The 27794-nt window shown below is 33.6% G+C and overlaps 1 protein-coding gene across 2 annotated transcripts in view; it reads left to right on the plus strand.

Annotated features, from left to right (window-relative positions):
* Positions 1 to 27581, plus strand: part of ZNG1A (Zn regulated GTPase metalloprotein activator 1A) — a 75854-nt gene extending 48273 nt beyond the window's left edge. For both annotated transcript variants that reach the window (XM_074280661.1, XM_074280660.1), the window contains 7 exons: positions 7130 to 7174; positions 12968 to 13024; positions 18373 to 18424; positions 25268 to 25336; positions 25441 to 25506; positions 26752 to 26881; positions 27225 to 27581. In XM_074280661.1, coding sequence (XP_074136762.1) covers positions 7130 to 7174; positions 12968 to 13024; positions 18373 to 18424; positions 25268 to 25336; positions 25441 to 25506; positions 26752 to 26881; positions 27225 to 27298 — 493 coding nt within the window. In that variant the 3' untranslated portion in view covers positions 27299 to 27581. The remainder of the gene's footprint in view (positions 1 to 7129; positions 7175 to 12967; positions 13025 to 18372; positions 18425 to 25267; positions 25337 to 25440; positions 25507 to 26751; positions 26882 to 27224) is intronic.
* Positions 27582 to 27794: the final 213 nt, after the last annotated feature.

A 27794-nucleotide genomic window follows, 5' to 3' on the forward strand; every position in this document is an offset into this window, starting at 1 on the left:
GCAGCCAAGTTTTATGACACACAATACATTAAATAGCTGGAGGAATGTTTATTGCTCACAATTGGGATATAACAATATGAAAAGTTAATTTTTACTTTTAACTATGCCAGTCAATCTATACAAGAAATACATTAGAGATTTGATAAAATAATAGCAAAATTTATTTGAAGAAATTTTTAAAAAATACATTATTATGGGAAATAATAAGAGTTTTAGAGTGAAGGGAGAAGAGTATTTCAAGATCTTAGACTATGTCATAAAGCAGTAGCCATCTAAATTGTTTAGTATTAGTTTAAAGTTTAAATAAAGAATATCAATGTAATAGACTGAACAAAGGAGACTCAAACAATGAAACTCAGTAGCTCGGTGTCCCATCTTTAATAAAAGAAGATTTTTCTTGAAATATTTATAGAGAATAGAGGCTTATTTTTTCCTGCACATTTAATGATATAGAAGCCAATTTAAGTAATTCACATTTTTGAAATTGTACTTATCTGTCCTAAGAAATCTACAGAATGTTTATCAGTGTAAATACTTTCCTAGTATCATTCTGATTTTTAAGTCTTAGTGCTAGAGACTAGGAGTTGGCATATGCTTTGGTGTATTTAGATAATTGATTGTGTCTCCTTTGACTGAACATCTGATTAACCCACTTTCATTACCTTATTTTAAAGTAGTGAGAACCAGTAATATTTCTGAGAAAACGTAACCTGTTTCCTAACCAAAAATTACTTTGGTTTAAAAGAAAGAAGTGACCAGAAATGTTTCCACTCATACCCACTATTTCCATAATTGAGGTGTCTAAAATAGAAACCAGCAAGAAATTTGATTGTCAAGCAATCAGTAGTAATGTCATCATTAATCATTCAGCTTTCTGCTATTCTTTTATTTTTTTTTATTATAGTTTTTATTTACCAGATGTATGCATGAGTAATGTTACAGTATTGACAATTGCCAAACCTTTTTTTCTAATTTTTATCCTCCTTCCCGCCAGGCCCCCCCAGATGGCAGGTTGACCAATACATGTTCAATATGTTAAAGTAAAAATTAAGTACAATATATATGTATATTTGTCCAAACAATTGTTTTGCTGTACAAAAAGAATAGGACTTTGAGATAATGTACAATTAGCCTGTGAAAGAAATAAAAAATGCAGGTGGACAAAAATAGAGGGATTGGGAATTCTTCTTTTGCTGGGTGTAGCTGGTTCAGTTCATTACTGATCTATTGGAACTGATTTGGTTCATCTCATTGTTGAAGATGGCTACATCCATCAGAATTGATCTTCATAGAGTATTGTTGTTGAAGTATATAATGATCTCCTGGTTCTGCTTATTTCATTTAGCATCAGTTCATGTAAGTCTCTCCAGGCCTCCATCCTGTTGGTTGTTTCTTACAGAACGATAATATTCCATAACATTCATATATCATAATTTATTCAGCCATTCTCCAATTGTTTCTAGTTTCTGGCCACTACAAAGAGGGCTACCACAAACATTCTTACACATACAGGTCCCTTTCCCTTCTTTAAGATCTATTTGGAACATAAGCCCAGTAGTAACACTGCTGGGTCAAAAGGGTATGCACAGTTTGGTAACTTTTTGAGCATAGTTCCAAATCACTCTCCAGAATGGCTGGATGTATTCACAATTCCACCAACAATGTATCAGTGTTTAACATTGCATTATCTTTCCCTGTCATTCTAGCCAATCTGACAGGTGTGTGGTGGTATCTCAGAGTTGTCTTAATTTGCATTTCTCTGATCAATAGTGATAGTTTCAATTTCATCATCTGAAAATTGTCTGTTCATATCCTTTGACCATTTATCAATTGGAGAATGGCTTGATTTCTTATAAATTAGAGTCAATTCTCTATATATTTTGGAAATGAGGCCTTTATTGGAACCTTTGACTGTAAAAATGTTTTCCCAGTTTATTGCTTCCCTTCTAATTTTATCTGCATTAGTTTTGTTTGTACAAAACCTTTTCAATTTGATATAATCAAAGTTTTCTATTTTGTGATCAGTAATGATCTCTAGTTCTTCTTTGGATATAAATTCATTCCTCTTCCACAGGTCTTAGAGGTAAACTATCCTATGTTCCTCTAATTTATTTATAATCTCATTCTTTATGCCTAGGCCATGAACCCATTTTGACCTGATTTTGGTGTATGGTGTTGTGTAGGTCAATGCCATATTAGTTTCCAATTTTCCCAGCAATTTTTGTGAAACATTGAGTTCTTTATCCCAAAAGCTGAGGTCCTTAGGTTTGTCAAACACTAGATTATTAAAGTTATTGATTATTTTGTCCTTTGAACCTAACCTATTCCACTGATTAACTATTCTGTTTCTTAGCCAATATCAAATGGTTTTGGTAACTGCTGCTTTATAATATAATTTTAGATCCGGTACAGCTAGGCCACCTTCATTTAATTTTTTTTTCTTCATTAATTCCCTTGAAATTCTTGACCTTTTGTTTTTCCATATGAACTTTGTTGTTATTTTTTCTAGGTCATTAAAATAGTTTTCTGGGAGTCTGATTTGATATGGGACTAAATAAATAGATTAGGGAGTATTGTCATTTTTATTATATTTGCTCGCCCTATCCAAGAGCATTTAATATTTTTTCAGTTGGTTAGCTCAGACTTAATTTGTGTGGAAAGCGTTTTGTAGTTTTGCTCTTATAGTTTCTGATTTTCCCTTGGCAGATAGATTCCTAAGTATTTTATACTATCGGTAGTTACTTTAAATGGAATTTCTCTTTGTAACTCTGTTGGATTTTGTTAGTGATATATAAGAATGCTGATAATTTGTTTGGGTTTATTTTGTATCCTGCAACTTTTCTAAAGGTGTGGATTATTTCTAATAACTTTTTTGTAGAATCTTTGGGGTTCTCTAAGTATACCATCATATCATCAGCAAAGAGTGATAATTTGGTTTCCTCATTACCTACCCTAATTCCTTTGATCTCTTTCTCAACTCTGATTGCCAAAGCTATCTGCTATTCTTTTTAGAGATACTAGATGGGAATTAGGAGGAAGGATCTGGGAAATCACTTGGGCTTCTTCCTCTATTAACTCTTTACTTGAATATCCTGTTGATTCAGCTTTAAAAGACAGTTGAAAGGCTGTGGGGAAATATAGCCCTCAGGTAGCCCAACAACAACAACAAAAACAATATAAATATTATTTTTGTAAATTATTAGAGAAAAGCTTGCATTTGTAGTTTCATAGGTGGGATATTTAATCTGCTGACAGGTTAGAATAATAAGCATTGTCTTGATCATGTAATTTTTTTTTTAATTAAAGCTTTTTATTTACAAAACATATGCATGGGTAATTTTTCAGCATTGACCCTTGCAGAACTTTTTGTTCCAAATTTTTCCCTTCTTTCTCCACCCCTTCCTAGATGGTAGGTAGTCCAATACATGTTAAATATGTTAAAATATATGCTAAATCCAATATATGTATACATATTTATACAATTATTTTGCTGCACAAAAAAAGTCAGATCTAGAAAGAAAAAAAACTTGAGAAGGAAAACAAAATGCAAGCAAACATCAACAGAAACCGTGAAAATGCTATGTTGTGGTCCACACTTAGTTCTCATAGGCCTCTCCATGGGTGCATATGGCTTTTTTCATCACTGAACAATTGGAACTGATTTGAATCTTCTCATTGTTGAAGAGAGCCATGTCCATCAGAATTGATCATTGTATAATCTTGTTGCCGTGTATAATGATCTCCTGGTTCTGCTTATTTCATTTAGCATCAGTTCATGTAAGTCTCTCCAGGCCTCCATCCTGTTGGTTATTTCTTCTAGAACGATAATATTCCATAACATTTATATATCATAATTTATTCAGCCATTCTCCAATTGATGGGCATCTCCTCAGTTTCCAGTTTCTGGCCACTACAAAGAGGGCTGCCACAAACATTCTTGCACATATAGGTCCCTTTCCCTTCTTTAAGATCTCTTTGGGATATAAGCCCAGTAGTAACACTGCTGGGTCAAAGGGTATGCACAGTTTGATAACTTTTTGAGCATAGCCCATAGTTGGATACATTCACAGTTCCGCCAACAATGTATCAGTGTTCCAGTTTTCCCACATCTCCAACATTCATCATTATCTTTTCCTGCCATTTTAGCCAATCTGAAAGTTGTGGAGTAGTGCCTCAGAGTTGTCTTAATTTGTATTTCTCTTATCAATAGTGATTTAGAGCACCTTTTCATCTGAAAATTGTTCATATCCCTTGACTATTTATCAATTGGAGAATGGCTTGAATTCTTAAAAATTTGAGTCAGTTCTCTATATATTTTGGAAATGAGGCCTTTATCAGAACCTTTGAATGTAAAAATGTTTTCCCAGTTTATTGTTTCCCTTCTAATCTTGTCTGCATTAGTTTTGTTTGTATAAATATAATATAATCAAAATTATTTTGTGATCAATAATGATCTCTAGTTCTTCTTTGGTCACAAATTTCTTTCTCCTTTACAGATCTGAGAGGTAAACTATCCTTTGTTCTTCTAATTTGTTTATAATATCATTCCTTGAGGTGAACTCTCCCATAAAATATAAGCAGATAGAAGATTGGATTAAAAGCCAAATCCTACAATATGTTGTTTACAAGAAACACATTTAAAGCAGCGTGGAGAGTAAAGGTAAAAGGTTGGAGCAGAATCCATTATTTTTCAGATGAAGTAAAAGCAGGGATAGGCATCCTAATCTCAGATCTAGCAAAAGCCAAGATTGACCTAATTAAGAGAGATAAGGAAGGAAACTATATCTTGCTAAAGGGTACCTTAGATAAGGAAGCAAAATCTGTATTAAACATATGCATCAAATGGAGTAGCATCTAAATTCCTAAAGGAGAATTTAAGAGAGTTGCAAGAAGAAATAGACAACAAAACTGTATCATCATTCTTTTTTTTTTTTTTTCCTGAGGCTGGGGTTAAGTGACTTGCCCAGGGTCACACAGCTAGGAAGTATTAAGTGTCTGAGACCAGATTTAAATTCAGGTCCTCCTGAATTCAAGGCTGGTGGTCTATCCACTGTGCCACCTAGCTGCCCCCTGTATCATCATTCTTAATGCTTAGATCATAAACCCATTTAGACCTTATCTTAGTTATGCAGTGTTAGGTGTGGGTTAATTTGGCCATGTAATCTTATAGTCAGAGATGAGTATAAAAGACTAAAATATGAAAAGAAAACAAAACCACTTTGGGACTTGGTTATAAAAAAAAAGGGTTTGAATGAGATGTTCTCCAAGGTGCCTTTTATCAAGTATGTGTCTCTAAGAAAAATGAAGGATAAACGTGTGCTGCTTTATCATCTTCATTAAAGTGCATAGTAAAATTAGAAGTGGCATACACCATGAACAAAGTGAATTAAATTAAAATAATGTCTTAACTCCAAATGGTGAAATTAGCAAACTGTTTGGAAATTATGAGGCAAACTTCATGTAAAAAGAAAAAAGGAAAAAGACTTGCAGTTTTTAATAATGTTGATGATAAAAAACAGGTTTTGAGTATATTGAGTTTTCAGACAAAAACTGAAGGACATGGAAATTGTATACAGTCTATGGTTAGAGACAGCATTCATTGATCATAGAGAAAGGTAGTCAGGGTATATTATAAATTAGGGTCAGGGACGAGAAGCTTAAGATAACCAGAGAAAGAAGAATCTGAAATGAAAGAATGAATCTGAATTGCATCTGCAATAGGAGGAAATCTAAGGAACAGACCAGAAAACAATATCTCTTGTAATGACTCAAATGGATAGATCCACATTCAAAAGTCAAATTGACATATAACCATTATTCCAGGATAATTTTTTTTTATTTTACAATTATAAAAATTTTTTTTTGACAGTACATACGCATGAGTAATTTTTTTTTAAAATAACATTATCCCTTGTATTCATTTTTCCAATTTTTCCCTCCTCCTTCTACTCCCTCCCCTAGATGACAGGAAATCCCATACATTTTACATGTGTTACAATATAACCTAGATACAATATATGTGTGTAAATCTAATTTTCTTGTCACACGTTAAGAATTGGATTCTGAAGGTATAAGTAACTTGGATAGAAAGACAGTAGTGCTAACAGTTTACATTCAATTCCCAGTGTTTCTTCTCTGGGTGTAGTTGTTTCTGTCCACCATTGCAGGATAAATTTTTAAAAAATAATAGCCTTTTATTTTCAAAGTGCATTCAAAGATGGTTTTCAACATTCACCCTTGCAAAACCCTGTGTTCTAAATTTTTTTTCCTTCCCTTCTCCCACACTCCCCTTCCATAGACAGCAAGTAGTCCAGTATGTCTTAATTATGTACAATTCTTCTATACATATTTCCACATTTGTCATGCTGCACAAGAAGAATCAGATCAAAAAGGAAAAATAATGAGGAAAAAAAACAAGTAAGCAAATAACAAAAAAGGTGAAAATATTATGTTGTGATCCACATTTAGTCCCCATAGTTTTCTTTCTGGATACAGATGGTTCTTTTCCTCACAAGTCTGTTGGAATTGGGCCTGAATCGCTTCATCATTGAAAAGAGCCAAGTCCATCACAGTTAATCATCACATAATCTTGTTGCTGTGTACCTTGTCCTCTTGGTTCTGCTCAATTCATTTAGCATCAGTTCATGTAAGTTTCTCCAAGCCTTTCTGAAATCATCCTTTTGGTCATTTCTTATATAACAATATTCCCAAGATAATGTTTCACTCTGCCAAAGTTTAAATTGCCTTTTGGTGAGGTTGGGCAAAGTAGTTTCTATATTCCAGAACAGAGTAACGATCCTCTGCAAATACTAGTTTTAGAAAGGAAAATCTGTAAAACTATGTCCTACCACAGCTTAGAAATGTTGAAGCTGTCAAGAAACAAAACGTTTTTTAAAAAGGATAGTTCTTAATCACTTTTATCAGCTGGGCATAAATATATTTCAGTTTTCAGGAAAAATTAATATCATTATTGTATAAAATTTTTGTTTCTTTTTCTAGTTCCAAGGATATATTTGTGCTTTTTTAGTGCTTGTTTCAGCAATAATAATCATTGCTTCTTGATTTTGTTTTGGATTTTAAAAATGTGACATTCTGTTTTTAAGTTTATTTCTGTATTTGTTTATTTCAGATCAATAAATGGACTAGGAAAAATCTTAGACACACAAAGATCAAGGTATTTTTTTTTCATCCTTTTGCTGCTAGTCCTGTAATTCTAATAAATTGATTATCATTTCATAGTATGATCGAAGCATCTGCAGGTAATTTGTTGCATTGGTCTGATTACCCTTACCCCAATTCTAGCTCATTTCGGACTATTAGAGTGGCATATTATCAGTTTATTTTTCAGTGGATGCCTATATGGATAAAATGATGGTTCTTTTAATTCTTTGAATTTTATAAAAATCATGACTTTGATGCATTAAAAAAAAATTGACTTAATTGCCACATCTGAACTTCAATATAATTATCATTAAAGTTTGTAATTTAACTCAAGGTTAAATTAGTTCTGTATTACTTATAGGGAAGCTTGTAATTTTGAATGGAGTATCATAATGCACTATCAAAATGCACTAAGCGTACATTTTGAACTTCAGATTTATCTAAATCCTAATGTATATTTTAATTATGTAATTTAATTACCTAAATCCTAATATTTCTTGGTTGCTTAAAAAAAAGTTAAAATATATGTTTTGTAATTGAGTCTATTAATTACTGTTAATACTATTAAGTATTAATACTACTAAAGAATGATGCCTAATCTCAGAAAGTAAAGTTGGTAAAAACTAGACCAATCCAAACAGTAAATAACTTTCCATTAGTCTGTAGATAATTTTTCCCCCCTGAGGTTGGGGTTAAGTGACTTGCTCTGACAGGGTCACACAGCCAGGAAGTGTTTAAGTGTCTGAAACCAGATTTGAACTTGGGCCCTTCTGAATTCAAGGCTGGTGCTCTATCCACTGCGCCACCTAGCTGCCCCTGTAGGTATTTTAAGAATCTAGAAGTGGTTACCAGTTTATGTGTTGGGATGTTTTGCATAATTTTCTATTTAGTTTTTAAATAATGAACTTCCCTATTTCTATGAGGGAAATTTTCTTTTCTTTTTTTTTTTTTTTTTCCTAGCATACTGATAGCTTTACAAGTCATAGTGAGTTAAATATTTGAATTTTTTGTTTTTTACATTTTCTTGCCTTACAGATTTTAGTGTTCATTAAAAACAACAACAACAACAACAAAAAAACAAACCAAAATTCTCCCCACAAACTATAAATTTGTTACTTTTTGTCGGAGGAGTATTGCGGATTAGTGGAAAGAATCTTTTTTTTCCCCTGGGTCCCAGTTTTCTCATTTGTTTAATGACAGATTCAACTAGATGATTTCAGAGGTCCCTTCTGGAGCCAAAGTTAAAATCCCTCAATCCTTTGATAAGCGTCTTCATTACTTTGATTTTGTCATATCATACTTTCAATAAATAAAGTAGATCAAAGAGCAAAATGTATATTAAAGTGGACATAATCTTTTTGTTAAAGTTTCCGAGAATAGACAAAGGTAGACTTTATTTTTTAAATTCACATTTAAAAAAATTAATCTGACAGAAGTTTTGAACTGGTTTTTTTGTCTATTTGACAGAAATTTAATCATTTTTTAAACTCCAGGAGCCTGAATTTAGAATTTTAATTACCTTTTTTTTGTTATTTATATTTTTATATACTCTTTCCCCCCCCCTTTCCTGAGGCTGGGGTTAAGTGACTTGCCCAGGGTCACACAGCTAGGCAGTGTTAAGTGTCTGAGACCAAATTTGAACTCGGGTCCTCCTAAATTCAAGGCTGGTGCTCTATCCACTGCGCCACCTAGCTGCCCCTATTTTTCTATACTCTAATGATCTATCATTTCATCAATATGAAAACTCTGATCATCAAAACAGATGACACCTTCTAAACTTCCCCTATGGCTTAGTTTTTTGGGAGTTTCTATGCTGGAAAAACATACCACCCTATGTATAGCCAACATGATATAAACTAGTCACTCAGAACATTTCTGACTTGGTGGGACTTGCCCCAGATTGCTCTGATAGCATAATTATCAGGAAGCAAGGCCACCTATTTCCATTTTAGTGACTAAAGTAGGACCTTCGGTACATGATTTCTTTCTCTGTTGCCTTTATTTTGTTCTTGTGTGATCCTCAAATAATGGTTTTTAAAATTTACTTTTAGAAATAAAAGAAAACCGAGACTTATAATGCTAACTGTGCAATGCAGAAAAAGGTTGACAAAGCTGAATTCATCACACAGTAATTTTGGCAAATCAGAACTAGGCTCTATAAATAAAACCCATTGGGACAATCATAGAATTATAGATTTAGAGCAGCAAGTTAGCAGAATATGAAAACTGTATAACTACTTTTTTGGTGGGGGAGAGGGATAAGACAATTGAAGTTAAGTGACTTGCCCAGAGTCACTCAGCTAGTGTTAGGTGTCTGAATCCAGATTTAAATTCAGGTCCTCCTATCTTCAGGGCCCCTCCTCTATTCACTGTACCATCTCATTTCTCCATGTGTAATAACTTGTACAAAGTGATAGCTGATCCTATGTATTTGAAGGGCTATCATATGGAAGAGAAATTAAGAACTAATAATGGCTCATACTTTAAGTTTGGCAAAACATTTTAAACACATCTGTTCTCACAACTATCCTGTAAAATAACCTTAAAAATAATTGTAGCTTACCGAAATTAAGTTTATCTGCCCAAGATCACACTACCAATAACCATCAGGACTTGAATCCTTGCTCTGATGAATGCAAGGCTAGTATTCTCTTCATTGTGTACTGCACTATCCCTCTACTGACAGAATTGGAAACAGGAATGGTGGAAATGGAATGGACTATTTCAGGAGGTAATGAGTCCCCTCCCCACTTACTAGATGTCCTCAAAGAAGACTAAGTCATCAGAAGATCAAAGATTTAGAATCTGAAAGAACCTAAATCATCTGATTGTTTAGTTAATAAGCATTTATTAAGCACCATGTGCCAAGTACTGACTATATGATTAGATGATTTCTGAGGTCCTTTTATATACTTAAATCTTCAGCACTGGAAATACAAATGCAATAATGAAAACAAGGAAGAAAATTTAGCTCTCTTGTTTTATAGAGAGGGACCAAGGTCCAAAGTACTTATTTCCTCAAAGTCACAAAATACTATGTGGCAGAGGTGAAATTTGAATCCAGATCCTGCAGCTCCAAATCCAGTGTTCTTTTCTTGAGCTTTGTTATCAAGTAGGGCTTATAATGGAGAACTTCTAGGGGTTCCTTCAAACGGAGATTATCGTAAGCATATTCTTTTTTAAAAAATTAATAGCTTTTTATTTTCAAAATGCAAAGATGGTTTTCAATATTTACTCTTGAAAAATCTTATGTTCCAAATTTTTTCTCCCTTACCCTAGACAGCAAGCAGTTCAATAGAGGTTGAACATGTGTAATTCTTCTAAACTTTTTTTTTTTTTCCCCCTTGAGGCTGGGAGAGACTTGCCCAGGGTCACACAGCTAGGAAATGTTAAGTGTCTGAGACCAGATTTGAATTCGAGTCCTCCTGAATTCAGGCCTGGTGCTCTATCCACTGCGCCACCTAGTTGCCCCAATTCTTCTAAACTTATTTCCACATTTATCATGCTGCACAAGAAAAATCAGATCAAAACCAGAAAATGAGAAAAAAAAAAAAGCAGACAACAAAGGTTGTCATACATCATGTTGTGATCCACATTCCTTCCCCTCAGTCTCTTTCTGAATGTAGATGGCTCGCTCTATCACACATTATTGGAATTGGCCTGAATCACCTTATTGTTGAAAAGAACCAAGTCCATCAGAATTTATCATCATATAATCTTCTTGCTGTGTACAATATTCTCTTGGTTTTACTTACTTTTCTTTTATGTAAGTCTCTTCAGGCCTTTCTGAAATCATCCTCTAATCATATTCTTTATAGAACATGATTCATTAAAAATTGTAATCATTAATGAAAATATGGACCAAAGATGCAGACTCGAAATGAGAATAAAAAATTCAAAATGAGTGGATCAAAACTAAATCCTAAAGACATTAAAATTATATTGAAGAATGATGGTAAATGAGATTCATCTTTATGAGTTCAAATCTGGCCTCAGACATTTACTTGCTTGTTTGGGTAAGTCATTTAAAGCCTGTTTGCCTCAGTTTCTTCATGTATAAAATGAGCTGGAAGAAGGAAATGGCAAATTTCTCCAGTGTCTGCTAAAAAAAAAAACCTAAATGGGATCACAGAGTTGGACATAATTGAAAGACTGAACAACAAATGAGACAACATGCCAAAATATACAGGATTTTCCTTAAAGGAAAATTTCTATTCCTGAATATATATATATATATATATATATATATATATATATATATATATATATATATATATATATATATATATATATATATATGAAAAAAAAAAAGATTTTAAAGCACGTAATTAAAAAAAACAAAACAAAACTAGAAGACCAGAAATTGACGAACTTTAACAGATGGATGATTTTAATTATTTCAGTTAGACAGTTACACTGTCACAATACAAGTTAATAATTGCACAAACTGACATTTTAATATTGAGGCTTGCTATCTGGTTTTTATTTTAACTACCTGTTTACTTGAAGAGGAAAATAATTTGGAGTTGAGGAATGAGGAAGAATTCCTGTTGTTTTTTTTTAATATTTTATTAATTTTATAATTATAACATTTTTTGACAGTACATATGCATAGGTACTTTTTTACATTATCCATTGCACTCCCTTCTGTTCCGAATTTTCCCCTCCTTCCCTCTACCCCCTCCCCTAGATGGCAGGCAATGAGGAAGAATTCCAAAAGGATTTTTCCTGTGTATCCTTTTTAGCCACTCAAAGTTCCTATGTATTCCATCTGATTTTATATTCCAAAGAGTTAAGATCATAGGTATTGTAGATCTCAAAATTGATTTTCATCTGTTTATAGTGTTAAATAGCTCTTAAATTTTCTTGTGAATATTTTAAAAATCAAAAATGATGAAGGCCTGCAACTCATCCTAAATAAATTATTTGAAGCTATCTTCTTTTTTAATCCCTTTAAAAAGTGGGGCTTAAACATTGTTCCTTATCGTTAATATTCAAATGTCTTAATTGCACCACTTTCAACTCCTGGCTATCAGCCATTTTCTTGTTTTTAAGTTGCAAAATATGCACAACGGGATAGCTAGGTGGATAGAGACCAGTGGTGTTAGAGCACTGATCCTGGAGTCAGGAGGACACCATTTCAAATCCTGCCTCAAGACACTAGCTGTTTGATCCTGGGCAAATCACTTTTTGGCATCTGATTTCCTCCAAGTAGCAGTAACATCAACAAAAACAAAACAAAATAATAAAAAGATCAATATCTTTATTGTACTTACAGCTTACATCTAGATAGTTATAGTAGCTCCTTTTTGAGTCTTGTTGATTCATTTCTTATATCTGCCCCCTTTCTTTCTACACTCATGGCCACCATCTCTAGTTCAGGTCCTCTTTACCTCTTTCATGGATTATTGAAGCAAGCAACAATTTCCTAATTGATCAGACTGCTCCCCTTCCTTTTCCTATCTCCCTTCCCCCCCTCCAGACTTTGCCTCTGCTTGATGTCACTCTTTTGCTCAGTAAATACCAGTGATTCCCTCTCCACTCTCCTTTAAGCACTCAGCCAAACTGTCCTTGCTATTTCTCACACAGCTTTTTTTCTGTCTTATTGACCTTGATTCTTGAGATTGTTTAGTTCCGTTCAGAGCTTACCTCTTCTGTGGGTAGCTCCAGAACCTCGAATTGCCTAGAACATAGAAGGTGCTTAATAAATGCTTGTTAATTGATTGGTATGATTTTTTGAGATAGCATATCCTCGTATATACTATGCTGTTTCTGATTTTTCTTGTTTGTTTGTTTTTTTTTTAAGAGTTGATCTTTCTAAAGTACTGGATTTACACTCTTTTGACAGTCTCTCTGGAATCAGGTAATTTCTAGTAAATGTTTATAAATTTTTATCCAAGTTTCTGATTTTGAAGTGCTAATTTTAGTTAAGTTCTTTTCTTTTTCTATAATTTTTTTTTCTAATTCTGATTATTTTCAGTGAGTCTATTGTACCTTAAGCTAACCATACTTTCTTTAAAACTGATAATTCCAGAAATTTTGTGAATGGGTGATGTTTCAGAAGTTAATTTGAAGTTGTCATTTGGGACTCAGAATTCATTTCTGGCTAGAAACAATAGATGAGTTTAGGTTTTCAAGACAACCCACAAAAGCCTGTGTTATATTAATTCATGAGGAAGTCTAGTGCTAATAAAATTATTTTCATCTCTACTGACTTTCCACTTTATGACATTAGATCCATGGGAAAAGGCCGTCTTTAGATGCTTGGAATATATTCTTTTCCTCGTAATAGCAGATAAAGTCATTTCCTAGGCTTTTCATTCAGGTACAGAATTTTTAGGGAAATAGGTTCAAATAAGATCAAGTAATTGGTCCTGGGAATCCATGATTTTTTAAACTAGTAACCCTCTACATCAGTGGTCCTCAAACTTTTTAAATAGGGGCCCAGTTCACTGTCTCTCAGACTGTGGGAGGGCTGGACTATAGTAAAAACAAAAGCTCACACTCTGTCTCTGCCCCTCAGCCCATTTGCCATAACCCTGTGGGCTGCATAAACATCCTCAGCGGGCCATATCTGGCCCATGGGCCATAGTTTGAGAACCCCTGCTCTACATCTTCATAAGAGAAGTTATCTCCTTGGTTTAGTCATTTCCCAGAAGTGTTCTGTATTGGGACACACACACAAAATTTTTGTTTTAGGGCTGTAGATTTAGTTGCCAACTTTGTATTAGGAAATACATAAATACATTGTTATTAAATTAGGGGTTGCTGTAAAGTATGTTTCTCATACTCCTAACATAGAACTTAAAAAATTAGATAGTGAGTGAAACTCATTTCTCATTCATTAAACCTTTACTTTAAAAAAGTTTTCATTTTTCATCCAGTGTTGTCCTTATTTACTGGTTAGTCCATAGTTTATTTTCCAGGTTTCTTGAGCTATCTCCCTCCTTCCCACCTTCTGAGAAAAATATAAAGTTATATTTGTTTGACAGGCCCAGTTATGAATTAAAGTAATGTGGAGAAGTTATGAAGTCAAGCTAATTTTGCTTTCTATGTAGTAAGCACTGTAATAAGTGCTGTGCATTTATTACCTCATTTCATTCTCAAAACATCCCTGAAGTGCTATCACTATTCCCTTTTTTTTTTCTTTTTTTTTTTTTTTTTTAACAGATGAGGAAACTAAGGCAAACAGATTAAATGATTTGCTCAGAGTCATACAGCTACTAGATATCTGAGACAGGATTTTAACTGGGGTCTTCTTCAGTCCAGGCCTGACAATTTTATCCAGTGTACTACCCAGCTATCAGTCATTGCAGTTACACCAAAAAGCACTATAGGACATGACTTGGGTTTAGGGATCAGATCAAGATAAAAAGAGCATTTCTGCACAAATTTGAAAGTTTTTTTGAAATCTGCCTCTATCCTCTTTCTGTTCTTTTACATTACAGATTCCTGATATTTATAGAATTTAGGAATTGAAAGAGGCCTTAAAAGTAAAAATCATTGGACCTGTTGATTGGGATCCTCTTGACAGTATCCCTTATCTGGTCATAGACACTCTGCTTGGAGCAATTTCAAATTGCTTCTCTGCAATTTGTACCCACTTCTTTGGTTCTTCACTTGGTGCCCAAATCTCATCTCTTTTTCATATGTCTGTCTTTCATCCACTTTAAGACAGCAAGCCTTCTCCTTAGTTTTCTATCATCTCCACTAACTCCTTCTCTTTCCTTCAGTTATTATTCCCATGTAATAGATCTTAGTCCTCATCTGGAAGGCCCTTATGTGGACCCATTCTAACTAATCCTATTAAAGAATAGGATCTTGAACTGAACACAGAATTCCATGTAGCTGGACAAGGGTACAATACATTGGAACTATCACTTCCTTTGTACACACTGTTCTTTTCTTAATGCAGCCTGGTACTTAGGAGACGTTACATGTTTATTGACTGCCAAGTTGAATAAAGAACTGTATACTTCATGCTCAAAGCGGGGAAGTTGAAGTGTTAGGGCAGTAGCATCCCTCTTCAGGACATGCAATGTTTTGAGTCATCATTCTTATACAAATGCTCTAGGTTTGTGTTCTGGAGGGATTCAAGAGTTTTATAGGGTTTTGTTTGGACTTATCCAAATCCTAACTGTATTCTGCATGGTCTCATTCTTCATTTATCTTGCATGAAGATATAGGAGACTCGATATCTAAAACACAACAAAGTGATGTAGTGGATAGGGAGTGCTGGGCCTGAAGTTGGGAAGATACAAGTTCAAAGTCAGCTGTGTGACCCTAGATAAGTCACTTAACCACTGCCTGCATCAGTTTCCTCATCTGTAAAATGGGGACAATAATGGAAAACTGTCTCCCAGGGTTGTTGTGAGAATAAAATGATGGTTGTTCATTTCTTTGTGAATCTTAAAATTCTAGTATTAGTTTGTATGCTTTTTGTCCCTCATCTTATACTCATGCACCTTTATGGCCTCCTATATTATTTCCACCCCAGATCTTGACATTTTTGACACAATTATGGGAGTGAATTGTCTTCATATATTACCATGTTTAGTGGTAATTAAGATATTTTAATTTGACCTCATGTTTACATTAAATAAGCTTAACATAGGTTTAGAACTTAGTTTTATGTATTCAACATTAGGCCTAGTGTAAAATGTTCATTCTGGAAATTTCTATATAAAGGGATTCAGGAATGGAGACAACTGCATCACTTAGTGACTGGGTAGAAGGCAGGTAAGACCAGAATTGTGAGTAAGAGTCTTAGAACTAGACTTTGCAACAAAATAAAGAGCAGTATCAATAAGAGTAATTATGTGGGATCAGAGAAAGGAAGGAAAGTCCAGAAGGGGAATTTCAGAATTAAAGAATTTGGAAATAATAGGGATATCCAAGGTGTGGCTTTTCCAATTAAATATATAGAGGTGAGATGGAAGTCAGACTGGAGAAGTTTGGGGGACTGTAAGTCCAGTTTATTAAATAATTAGTATAATAGTATAAATTGTTAGTAAAATGAAATTGTTGAGGATAATGACAAGGTAGAAGAAAATTGAGCCTGCTACCAATGCCATTTGGAAAAGTCAGAATATCCTAAAAAGAATCATCTGAATCAAAAATGATGATTCAGTTCCAAAACTCCCTGTCCTGGAAGTTTAAGGGCCTAGGAGACAAAACCATGATAAGAGGAGTTTTTCTGGGCTGTGATATCCTCAATTAAAAAGTCAGATTTCCCATCCCCAGGATAATATACCATGATCAAGTAGGATTTATACCAGGAGTGTAGAGCTGGTTCAATATTAGGAAAATTATTAGCATAATTGACTATATCAACAACGAAATTAACAAAAACCACATGATCATCTCAATAGATGCAGAAAAAGCATTTGATAAAATCCAACACCCATTCCTATTAAAAACACTAGAGAGTATAGGAATAAATGGACTTTTCCTTAAAACAGTCAGTAGCATCTATTTAAAACTATCAGCAAACATCATATGTAATGGGGATAAAATGGCACAATTCCCAATAAGATAAGAAGTGAAACAAGGTTGCCCACTATTGCCATTACTGTTCAGTATTGTATTAGAAATGCTAGCTTTGGCAATAAGAGATTAAAGGAATTAAGAGTAGATAATGAAACCAAATTATCACTCTTTGTGGATGATATGATGGTATACTTAGAGAACCCCAGAGAAACTACTAAAAATCTATTAGAAATAATCCACAACTTTAGCAAAGTTGCAGGATACAAAATAAATGCACATAAATCCTCAGCATTTTTATACATCAACAAAATCCAACAGCAAGAGATACAAAGAGAAATTCCATTTAAAATAACTGTTGATATTTGGTAATCTATCTGCCAAGGGAAAGTCAGGAACTATATGAGCAAAACTACAAAACACTTTCCACACAAATAAAGTCAGATCTAAACAATATCAAATGCTCTTGGATAAGTCGAGTGAATATAATAAAAATGACAATACTACTAAACTAATCTATTTATTTTATGCTATACCAATCAGACTCCCAAGAAACTATTTTACTTACCTAGAAAAAATAACAACAAAATTCATCTGGAAGAACAAAAGATCAAGAATTTCAAGGGAACTAATGAAAAAAAAAAAATCAAAAGAAGGTGGCCTAGCTGTACCAAATCTAAAATTATATTATAAAGCAGTGGTCACCAAAACCATTTGGTATTGGCTAAGAAATAGATTAGTTGATCAGTGGAATAGGTTAGGTTCACAGGACAAAATAGTCAATAACTATAGCAATCTAGTGTTGGACAAACCCAAAGACCCCAGCTTTTGGGATAAGAATTCACTATTTGATGAAAACTTCTGGGAAAATTGTAAACTAGTATGATAGAAACTAGGCATTGACCCACACTTAACACTATATACCAAGATAAGGTCAAAGTAAATTCATTATCTAGCCATACAGAATGATATTATAAATAAATTAGAAGAACATGAAATAGTTTACCTCTCAGATCTGTGGAGGCAGAAGGAATTTGTGACCAAAGAAGAATTAGAGGTCATTATTGATCACAAAATAGATAATTTTGATTATATTAAGTTAGAAAATTTTTGTACAAACTAAACTAATGCAGTCAAGATTAGAAGGGAAAACTGGGAAAACATTTTTACATTCAAAGGTTTTGATAAAAGCCTCATTTCCAAAATATATAGAGAATTGACTCATTTATAAGAATTCAAACCATTCTCCAATTGATAAATAGTCAAGGGATATGAACAGACCATTTTCAGATGAAGAAATTGAAACTATTTCTAGTCATGAAAAGATGTTCCAAATCACTATTGATCAGAGAAATGCAAATTAAGACAACTCTGAGATAATACACACTTCTCAGATTGGCTAAAATGGCAGGAAAAGATAATAATGAATGTTGGAGGGGACATGGGAAAATTGGGACACTGATAGATTATTGGTGAAATGGATCCAACCATTCTGGAGAATGTTACCTTGGGCAAGTCTTATTATATCTCTAACTATAGTACTTGCCTTTCTGACCTCACTAGGTTCTTATGGAGAAGTAATTTTTACAGCATTGTGCAAATGAGAGTTGTATTTATAGAGGATATTGAATTGGAATTTGGATGATCTCTTTTATTTATCCTTTTCCTTCAAAAACACAGTTAAGTAAGAAGAGTATTGGTCTCTGAATGTGCAAATATTTTCAGTTTACAGAAAAAACTTCAACATATGCAGACAACACAACCTCACCTTGATAAGGTAAAAAGCAAAATTTATTTTAAGTTACATAAGTTTGAGAGCTGTGTTACAAGTTGACACACAACACAAGGTTAAATAAAAATTGTCTTGAACTCTCCTAGTCATCATGTAGAAAAGTAGATTTTTTTTTTTGAGTAAATTTTTCTAAAATTCTAATCTCCGCCCCCTCTCCCCTCAAAAAAAAGTTGGTACCTAAAGCTGATGGGACAAAAACCAATACGATACTATGCATATTCATCTCTTTCTTCAAGATTCTTCTAAACAAACTTCTCAGAACTCTAGGATGTTCTGGGTTAGTATATGATAGATTCTCTAGTAAGTCTGGAATTAATATATAGATGAACTGTGTTCTTGTTCCCACATTCTACCTTTATCTTCTGGGATTAGTGATGACTTTAACATTATAGTGATCATAAACTATGCCATAATAGTAGCAACTAATTCTCTAATTTGTTCCCTTCATCTCAGGAAACTCAGATTCAGAGAGGGACATAATTTGGCTAGGGGTTACAGAAGTAGTAAAGTGGCTAGGGAGAGATTCATACCCCACAATCCTTCTTCACTCCAAATCTAGCTCATTTTACATTGTACCACATTGCTTTCCCCTGTTGTAAGAATATCTTTTATGTCGTGGAATTTTCTTTGAGGAACTCAAAATTTTACAAGTTTTGGTATTTTTTCCAAAATGACTTTGCCCTTCAATAAAGTGAATAAATAAGATAAGGACACAAGTCCCAGCTGTAGATTTGCTCTTTGAAAGAACTAACCCCTTCGGAACATCTTGTGCCAGTGGCTTCACAAAAAAAAAAAAAAAAAAAAAAAAATCAAAGACATAGAAGCATATAGAAATTTTTAGAGGAGTGCTATTATTTGCAAACTAAACTGGAAATGTGGGACCTTGATAGTTTCCTCTTGAAATATATTTATATTAGGCAAAGATGTTTTTAGCTTTTGTTTACCTGGATAATGATTTTAATTGTGTTTGAAACGGTAGCCTTATTATGAGAAAATCAACTTGACTTAGGATAGAATAGTAGTAGCTAGGCAAAAAAAGGTAGATGGATAAAAATAGAACATTTAGTTCATTCCTTACCTTTTTTCAAATCTCTTATTTCCTTGTAAGCATAGTATATGTAGTATAGAATAAAGAACTGATTCAAGTATAAGTAGTGGTCCTTATTTCCTACACTCTGGACTTCCTTTTCCAGCATGATTAGAATACTGCAAGCAAATAGTTTGAAAATTTTATTTAAAAAAAAGAAATTACTCTTTCCTGATGAATTGCCTTAATTTTTTCCTCTTAATTTTTTTCAGTTGAAAGAGTCTAGTTTAAAAAAACCCCAATAGTATTATATTTTAAGGAATTTTGTATTAAAAAGTCTATCTCAGATTTTTTTCTACTTAATATTGATGAGTTTCAGGCTAAGTTTTAGCATTTTTAAAGGCAGAAGCCATTCAAACCATAACATCTCATATTGGCTAAGTTTTTGCTATGTTTTATATAATTGAATTATTTTGTGCGCTTTACAATGACTTTCTAAAGGAAAAGGAAACAAGTGACATATTCAAGCAGATCTAAATAGCCTTAATGCTTTAAAAATGTTTATTTATTGTGGAAAAAAAGTTTTGTGGATTAAAAGATGATGATATTTAAATATCAGCCGGTAATTGGTTAGAAAAATCCCCAGTATTAATATTTACAAATGTCAGATAGTTTTCTGATATCATGATTGTACTTTGAAATAAATATCTTATTCAAAAGGCTGCCTTTAACTTACTTCATAATAAACCTAGTAAGAAATCAGTGGCAACAACATACACAGCACGTTTTATAGTGGCAAAGAACTGAATCAAAGTAGATTATTTGGGTAATGGTTAAGCAAATTGTGATATACAAATATTATTGTTACATTCAAGAAAAAATTTAATAAAAATAATACAGAGAAATATGATAAGACTTAACCTTGTTCCATCCTCTCCTGTCTTCTCCAGCCTATTGTACTCTGCACAAGCATGTCTTTCTCTCTAATTTTCATTGTCTTATCTGCTAGTTTCTTTTTTGTTGGCCTCTAGATATATGCTGAAGTTTCACTATTTTCAGTGTCATGTCCCTCCTGCCGTTAACTAAACTCAAAAAAAGGTGTGAGTTTATCTACTTCCTCTTTTGTAGTTTTCTTGTTAGCCTTTTGTACTCTGGCTTTTAATATCATGGCCTAACTGGAATTCGTTAATTGCTAACTCTTTTTTTTTTTTTTTTTCCCCCCCCAATTCTCATCTTTATAGATATCTTTATGGCTTTTGACCAGGTTAACCATCCTCTCTTTTGGAATGCTGGACTTTTGTGACATTGCTTTCTTTCTTGCTTCTCTTCCTGGTCTACTTTGCTGGATATGCACTGATGTTCAGTCTTTCCCACTAAGTTTAAATATTACCCAAGGCTCTGGTCAGGGCCTCCTTCCCTTATCTCCCACTGATTTCTTTAGCTCCTATTGTTTCAGTGATCAATCTCTATGCAGGTGACTCCTAAATGTATACATTTCCTGCTATATCATTTGACCTTGTCTTGTATCATCCATATTACTATTGGGAAGTCAGGAAGGGTACAAACTTGCTCATTATAATTACATAGTTTAGTTTTGGTTTTTGTTCTTTTAATTTTATATTGTGTAGTGATTGTGTGTTTTGTTTTCTTTCTCAGACTTCCTTCATAATAAGTGTTCCCATGCTTTTCTTGAATTCTTCCTATTTGTCCTTTCTTAGAGAACAACAATATTCCATTGCATTCTTGTACCACAGTTTGTTTAATATGCCTTATTCAAAGTATACCTACTTTGCTACCAGAAAAAATTGTTGTTGAGAGTGTTTTTTATTTTCCCAATTGTTGGGGTTCCCTTTGATTTTGTAAAGGCAAGGTTTATTTTTGTTGTAGAGTCTAGCATAATGGTTTGTACATAGTAGATTCATGTAAAATGTTTGTTGAATTGAATTGTTGCTGTAGCCCATTGGTAGGTCTCTCAGATAAATGATTCACCCTTCTTTATCCATTCTCCATTTAGTAATCAATGTAATCTTACTAGGGCACAGACCAGACCATATTATCCTGCTCGTAAACTACAGTGACTCCCTATCACATTCAGGATCAAGCATATGAAATCTTCTCTTTAGCTGAAAACCTTTTCTAACCTCCCTCCTTTCTCTTCTAACTTTCCAGTCTTATCGCACCTTAAACAACCCACTCACACAAATCCATCTTTCTGACTAGTACTAACCACCTTGCTGTTCCTTCTTGATTGGCCATTTTCATTGCCTGTCCCCATGTCCTCTCATTCTCATCTGTCTTTCCTATTTTCCTTTAAGTGCAAACTAAAAAAACCTTTTCCTATAAAAGGAAGTCTTTTCTAGCCCCTTTCAATTCTAGTGTCTTTCTGTAGAGGGCTGAAACTCCAAAAAGGTATACTTGAATCAGACAACTGAGCAATTAAGGCTAATTACCTATTCTATGTGAGACAATGACTCTATTAGCATATATTTGGTGTTAAGATAATCATAGGCAAGGATTGGAGAGTGGAGGGAGGCAAAGTCACTTGGCAGCAGATAGAGGAGGAGAGAGGCTGGTGACTCTGGACTCCAGAATCCAAGATTTTGCTTGTCTGTCTCCTTCACTTTTCCACCTAAAGACTAAGGACTTTAATTTATCCTGACTGGCTGACTTCGAAACCTTCCAGGGAACTAGCCTGTACTTTACACCTTTCTATCAACTATTTCCAGTTTATTAGGTATAAAGCTTGTTTATATATGGTTGTTTGTATCTATCATTCCTTTAGACTGGAGCCCTGCTTTAACAGGGACTGGTTTTTGCCTTTGTATCTCCACTCTTAGCACAGTGCCTGGGCTGTAGTAGATGCTTAATAAATGTTTACTGACTGAATAGAACTAACTATATTAAATAAAGACAATGCCATAAACAGATTAAAAAGGATCTATACAATCTATCACTTGTTGTGAATATACGTCATAGACTTGGCCTTTTGCCCTTCTTGAGGTACTTACTCTAGGAATTTGAAGGAAGCTGTGCTGAGTTTTTATTTTGTGGAAGGACAAATTTAGTTGTACCAGCCATTTCTAATGTAGAGGTGAAGTAGTATATATGTGATCCTACAGTGGTGAGGGTAGAGGCACTTATTTTAGTATAAATATACATGGGTTCATGTCTTTACTTCTTATTCCTGGTAGGTGACCTTGGGCAAGTCATTTAACCTGTTTTCTCATTCACAAATAAGGAGTTTGGACTTGATGATCTCTAAGGTTCTTTCCAACTCTAGATGTTATTTGGATCCTGTGATTCACTCTTTCCCTCCAACCCTAAGGGAAAAAATGAGTAGGTATTTTGGTTTTGAATAAAAAAACTTAAAAATAAATTCTTTTGTCTAACTCTTTGCAGTAAAATCACAAGAAATGCATCCTTTTTATAGGATACTGAATAATAAAGGGAATCTTTTCACCCAGGTTTTCAACCTCTGTCTCATCCTTGATTCCCTAATTTCACTCACCCCACATATCCAAGTATTTGTCAGTCTTGTTTTTCTCTGATCTCTCTCCCCTTATTGAATCATAATCTTAATTCAGGTCTTCATCACCTGTTGTAACCTGTTGTAACAGCCTTCTATTTGATGTCCTTTCCTCTAGTCTTTTTCCCACACCTCTGGCCAGGTCATCTTCCATACAGCTGCCAAAGTGTCATCTCAACCCTACTCAGGAAACTACAGTTCAGTCATACTGGTCTTCTATACACACACCCCACACATTTATTCTGTCGCAGAGCCTTCCATGCTTTTGTAAATTGTCTCCCATACTTACAGTGTATTTCTTTTTAAAACTTTCTCTTGGATTTTCCTCTCTTCCTTAAAGAGAAATCTTAAACATTCTCTTCTACATCAATAGTTCTCAAACTTTTTGGCCTCAGGACTCCCTTACTCTCTTAAAAATTATTGAAGACTACTAAGAACTTTTGCTTATATGACTTATGTAAATCAATATTTGCTCTATTAGAAATGAAAACATTATGAAAATAATTTTGGCCTTGCAAACCCTCTAAAGAGGTTTTGAGGTTCCTGGGAGACCCTGGAGCACACTTTGAGAATGAATAAAGCCTTTCCAGATTCCTTTTACCCCGAACTCAAATTCCCTCCCTCATTTCCAAGAATTACCTTATATTTACTTTGTGTGTGCACACCATGTATATATATGTATGCATATATGTGTATGTATGTGTATATGTCATTACCCCTTTTAGAATATAAAGCTGGTGAGGATAGATTGTTTCACTTTTGGATCTCCGGAACTCAGCACTGGACCTAGCAAGTGGTGATCTCCCTCTGATTATGTGATTAATTGCATGGGAAGAGGATTTTTTTTTTTTTTTTTTTTTTGGAAGAGGATTTTTGAACTGTATTAATGAAAGGATAATTTGGAAGTAGTGTCTTGTTTGTCTTTTTTCCCTGGAAAGCATATTAAAGATGAGATTTCTGATGAGGGTTTGAGCAATACAATTCTATTCACATTTTACAATTAAAATTAGGTTTTCAGAGGAAAAAAATCAACTATAATTTTATTCAGTCATTTCCTACTCTTTCCCTTTTTGGAGTTTTCTTGGCAAAGACCCAGACCCTGAAGTGATTTGCCATTTCCATCTTCAGTTCATTTTACAGATGAGGAAACTATCAGTTAGGTGACATGATAGTCATGTACTTAGCCTGTGAGATCAAATTTGAACTTAGATCTGACTCTGAGCCCAGCCTTATCCACTGTACCAACCTAGCTGTCTAGCTAAGCAACTGTAAAAGAGCAGGAAAATGATTTTCATTCATAGTTTATTTTTCTCAGATGGAAAGGTTTAGTTTTTGACACTCCTAAATGGAATACATAATTGTTTAAATGTGATTGGAAGAGAGTGAGCATTCTGTTTGGAGGCCCTCTTAGCTCCTAATTTCTTCATTTCCTATGCTTTTTGTGCCATCAGCATTTCTGAAAGACTAGTCATGGTTCAGAATGGCCTTAAAAAGGTTTCTTTCTGCTGGCTTTGGGGTATTTTCACCTTAGCTTCAGCATTCTTTTTTTTTTTTTTTCTTTTAAGAGTAGAAGAAATACATTTATTAGTACCAACCTTGATTCATGCCTGCAATTGTCATCAAATTGATTATGGTAGCAAATTGACACTTGAATATTTACCTCAAAAGCACTTCATAGAAAAGGTGAAACATTTACATCACTACTAATTATAAACAACTTAGTCATCATTGTCATCTCCAACTTTTTAACAGAAGCTTACCTCTCAATTTTCACTGTTTCTAGAATATGGAAATGCAATAATTATATATGGAGGGGCTATTATTTACAAAGTGAATGAAAATTTATTTAATTAGTAATTTGTCTGCTTTCAATCTACTTCTAATCTCCTACCAATCTACGAGCTACCATCAAGACATGCAGATTATGTCACAAAACTTTAGAATTAAAAAATACTTTTTCTGGCCAGAAAACCGGGTGCCAAATCATTCTGTTTTAAGTATGAGTTACCTCCACCTTTGGCAATTGTTGAATATTCTCAAGAATTAAAATTATTGTATTACAGTGATCTAAGAAATGGTCAAGAAATCTTACAAGAGAAAAGAAAAAGTAGAAACAAAGATAAGAAAGAAATCTACAAATAGATGTAGAAGAATAATAGTAGGGATGAAAGGAAAAGTTGCATCTCTCATAATTACCCCCACCTCTGTCTTCTTAATTGTGGTTTATGTAAGATATTGTTTATCCAAAATGATGATTAAATGTCTCTGTTTACAGAGTATTGTTACAGTCACGTTTGAAGTACAAGGAAGTACAACTGAAGAAAATCTAAATACATTTATTCAAGTGAGAGCTGTTTCTCTTATATTTATTTTTAAAATTCCCATGTAATTACATTTGTATTATTGCCATTGGCACCATTTCTTCTTAAAATATGTTCTTGTGTGCAGAATCTTCTGTGGGAAAAAACTGTGAAAAATAAGGCAGATAATACCATGGAAGTCATCCGACTAAAGGTTCAGTATTCAAATTTATACTGTTTTATACTTTTTAAGATATGGTCATTTTTAAAAGCTGTTTTTAAAGCTATATTTATGATGGGGGACATATACTTTGTTTTTCTTTTTGTGTTATTCCCACTAGGTCTGAAAAAGGGACTTTTCAAACTATTATATAAAGGATAATTGATTAGCACAGCTCCTTTTTTGTGTTACAGCTAAAATAACTCATATACTTGAAATGTCACTCCATGTTCTGGACTCCCAGGTGTTAAGACTCTTGCTAATAAGATTTACTATGATGAATTCCTTCTTGCTTTAGGTCAGTGAAGAAGGAGGAATATTCTGAAGTTTTCTTTGGTTTTTTTCTTTTCAAGATAGTTTCATGATTAACAATGTTAGTATTAAGAACTGTGATGCAACTACTCTTTATTAAGCTTTTTGTTGCATGTGGTGGGTATGGCTACTGAAGCCCAGAGGAAAAGAGGAAAATTGTGTTTTTTCAGCCAGTTGATATTTGTTAAGGAGGTGTTAAGCTTCTATGCTTGAAGTTTATGTTATATCTATCTAATAATATTCTTTACAGATCAATTAGGGGCTAGCTGGCTAAATAGTATAAGAACAAAAGTAGATTTTCCCAATATTAAATTTTAATTTGTTTCATCTTCATAAGCTTATAATAGTTGAATGAATAGTTTAAAAAGTTGAATATCAGATGATATATTCATATTATCTTTTCTTGAAAACCAATGCAAAGATGAACTTTTGTACAGATAAATAGTAGCATTCTTGACCTGTATTTTGTGATTATCCATTAAGTTATTAATTTATCTGGGGCCTTTGTGTGAAAACAGGATCACTTTACTGCCTGAAGCCAAAATCCTATAATCGCTCAGACTTCTCCATAGAAAATGTGAACAAGTAAAGGAACTTAGGAGTGGAAGAATAATCAGTAAAAGCAGGTGAACGTCTAACAAAGATCCTGTTTTGTGACATACGGTATCTCTAAGAGACTTTAGAGGTCGGGAGACAAAATAACCCGCCTGAAGAGTGGAGGTTTTAGGAAGTTTTTATTTGGTTTCCCCCCGGTTCCCCTGAGTTTGGGAATTACCATGGATAGTTCCTACCGTTTTACTAATATTTCCTTTCCAAAGGAGTATCACCTTGAAATAAAATGGGAATTATTGTGCCACTGGCATTGGCATTTATGTGCTTACCTTTAGATTAGAACTAGAGTTGATCAGTAATTGTCCTTATGAGCAGGGGCTGGTATCTATCAAAGACAAACCATACCAAGTGATTGTCCAAGCGGTCCATGAGCTGTATGATCTGGAAGAGACTCCAGTGAAGTGGAAGGAAGACACTGAGAGAACCAATAGATTAGTGCTGATAGGTAAGTGACTGATGGCCTTCTATATGTCTATTTGGACATCATACTTTTAACAGAAATTAGCTGGTGAGTATGTCTTAATTAAGAATTAAAACTTTTAACAACATAAAATACTAGACAGGTTTTTGTTGTTGTTGTTGTTGTTTTAATTTTATAAGAGTCTTTAGACTTGAAAAATCCAAACTCTTTGTTAAGGTTAAGATGAAAAATTCCTTTCTGACATATAAGAAAGACAATCATCATAACCCTTTATTTTTATGTAGATTTTTGAGGTAGCTGATTAATATGATTAAATGTTTTAAAATATAAGAGAAAGTAATCACATTGCATTTTGTTTTCTTTACAGGCAGGAACTTAGATAAGGAAATCCTTAAACACCTATTTATAGATACAGTGACTGAAAAACAAGTAAGCAGTTGATACTACATTTCAAAGATCAAGTCTTCTCTTAACATTAGAAGTATTAGAAGGATGATATACTGGGGAAAATCTATTTTCTGCTATTCATCAATCTATTTCTTGGCTACTGTTATGACATTTTTTTTCTTCTATAATACATTAAATAGTGTCAAATTTTCAGCATTAAACATTGTAAAATTTTCAGCCTGTATTACCCATTTTCTGTGAAATGCATTGAATTCAACATGCATTTATTCAATATCTACTTTGTTCAAATAAATCCTGGGGACATAAAAATAGAAAAGTTGACCCTATCCTTGAAGCTTATGGTCTACTGGGAACAAAATTTATTTCAGACAGGTGCACTAAAGTTGTCTTTCAGAATTGACTTTGAAGGTGAAATTGGCTAAAAACAACCCTTTAAGAGTGCAAAGTATATTATTTACATTTTGCAGATGAATTAATTGATGCTTGTGACTTGCCTATGGTTACCTAGTGTTAATCAGGACTCATTTTA

This window comes from Sminthopsis crassicaudata, chromosome 1 (assembly GCF_048593235.1).
Source record: "Sminthopsis crassicaudata isolate SCR6 chromosome 1, ASM4859323v1, whole genome shotgun sequence".
NCBI lineage: Eukaryota > Metazoa > Chordata > Mammalia > Dasyuromorphia > Dasyuridae > Sminthopsis > Sminthopsis crassicaudata.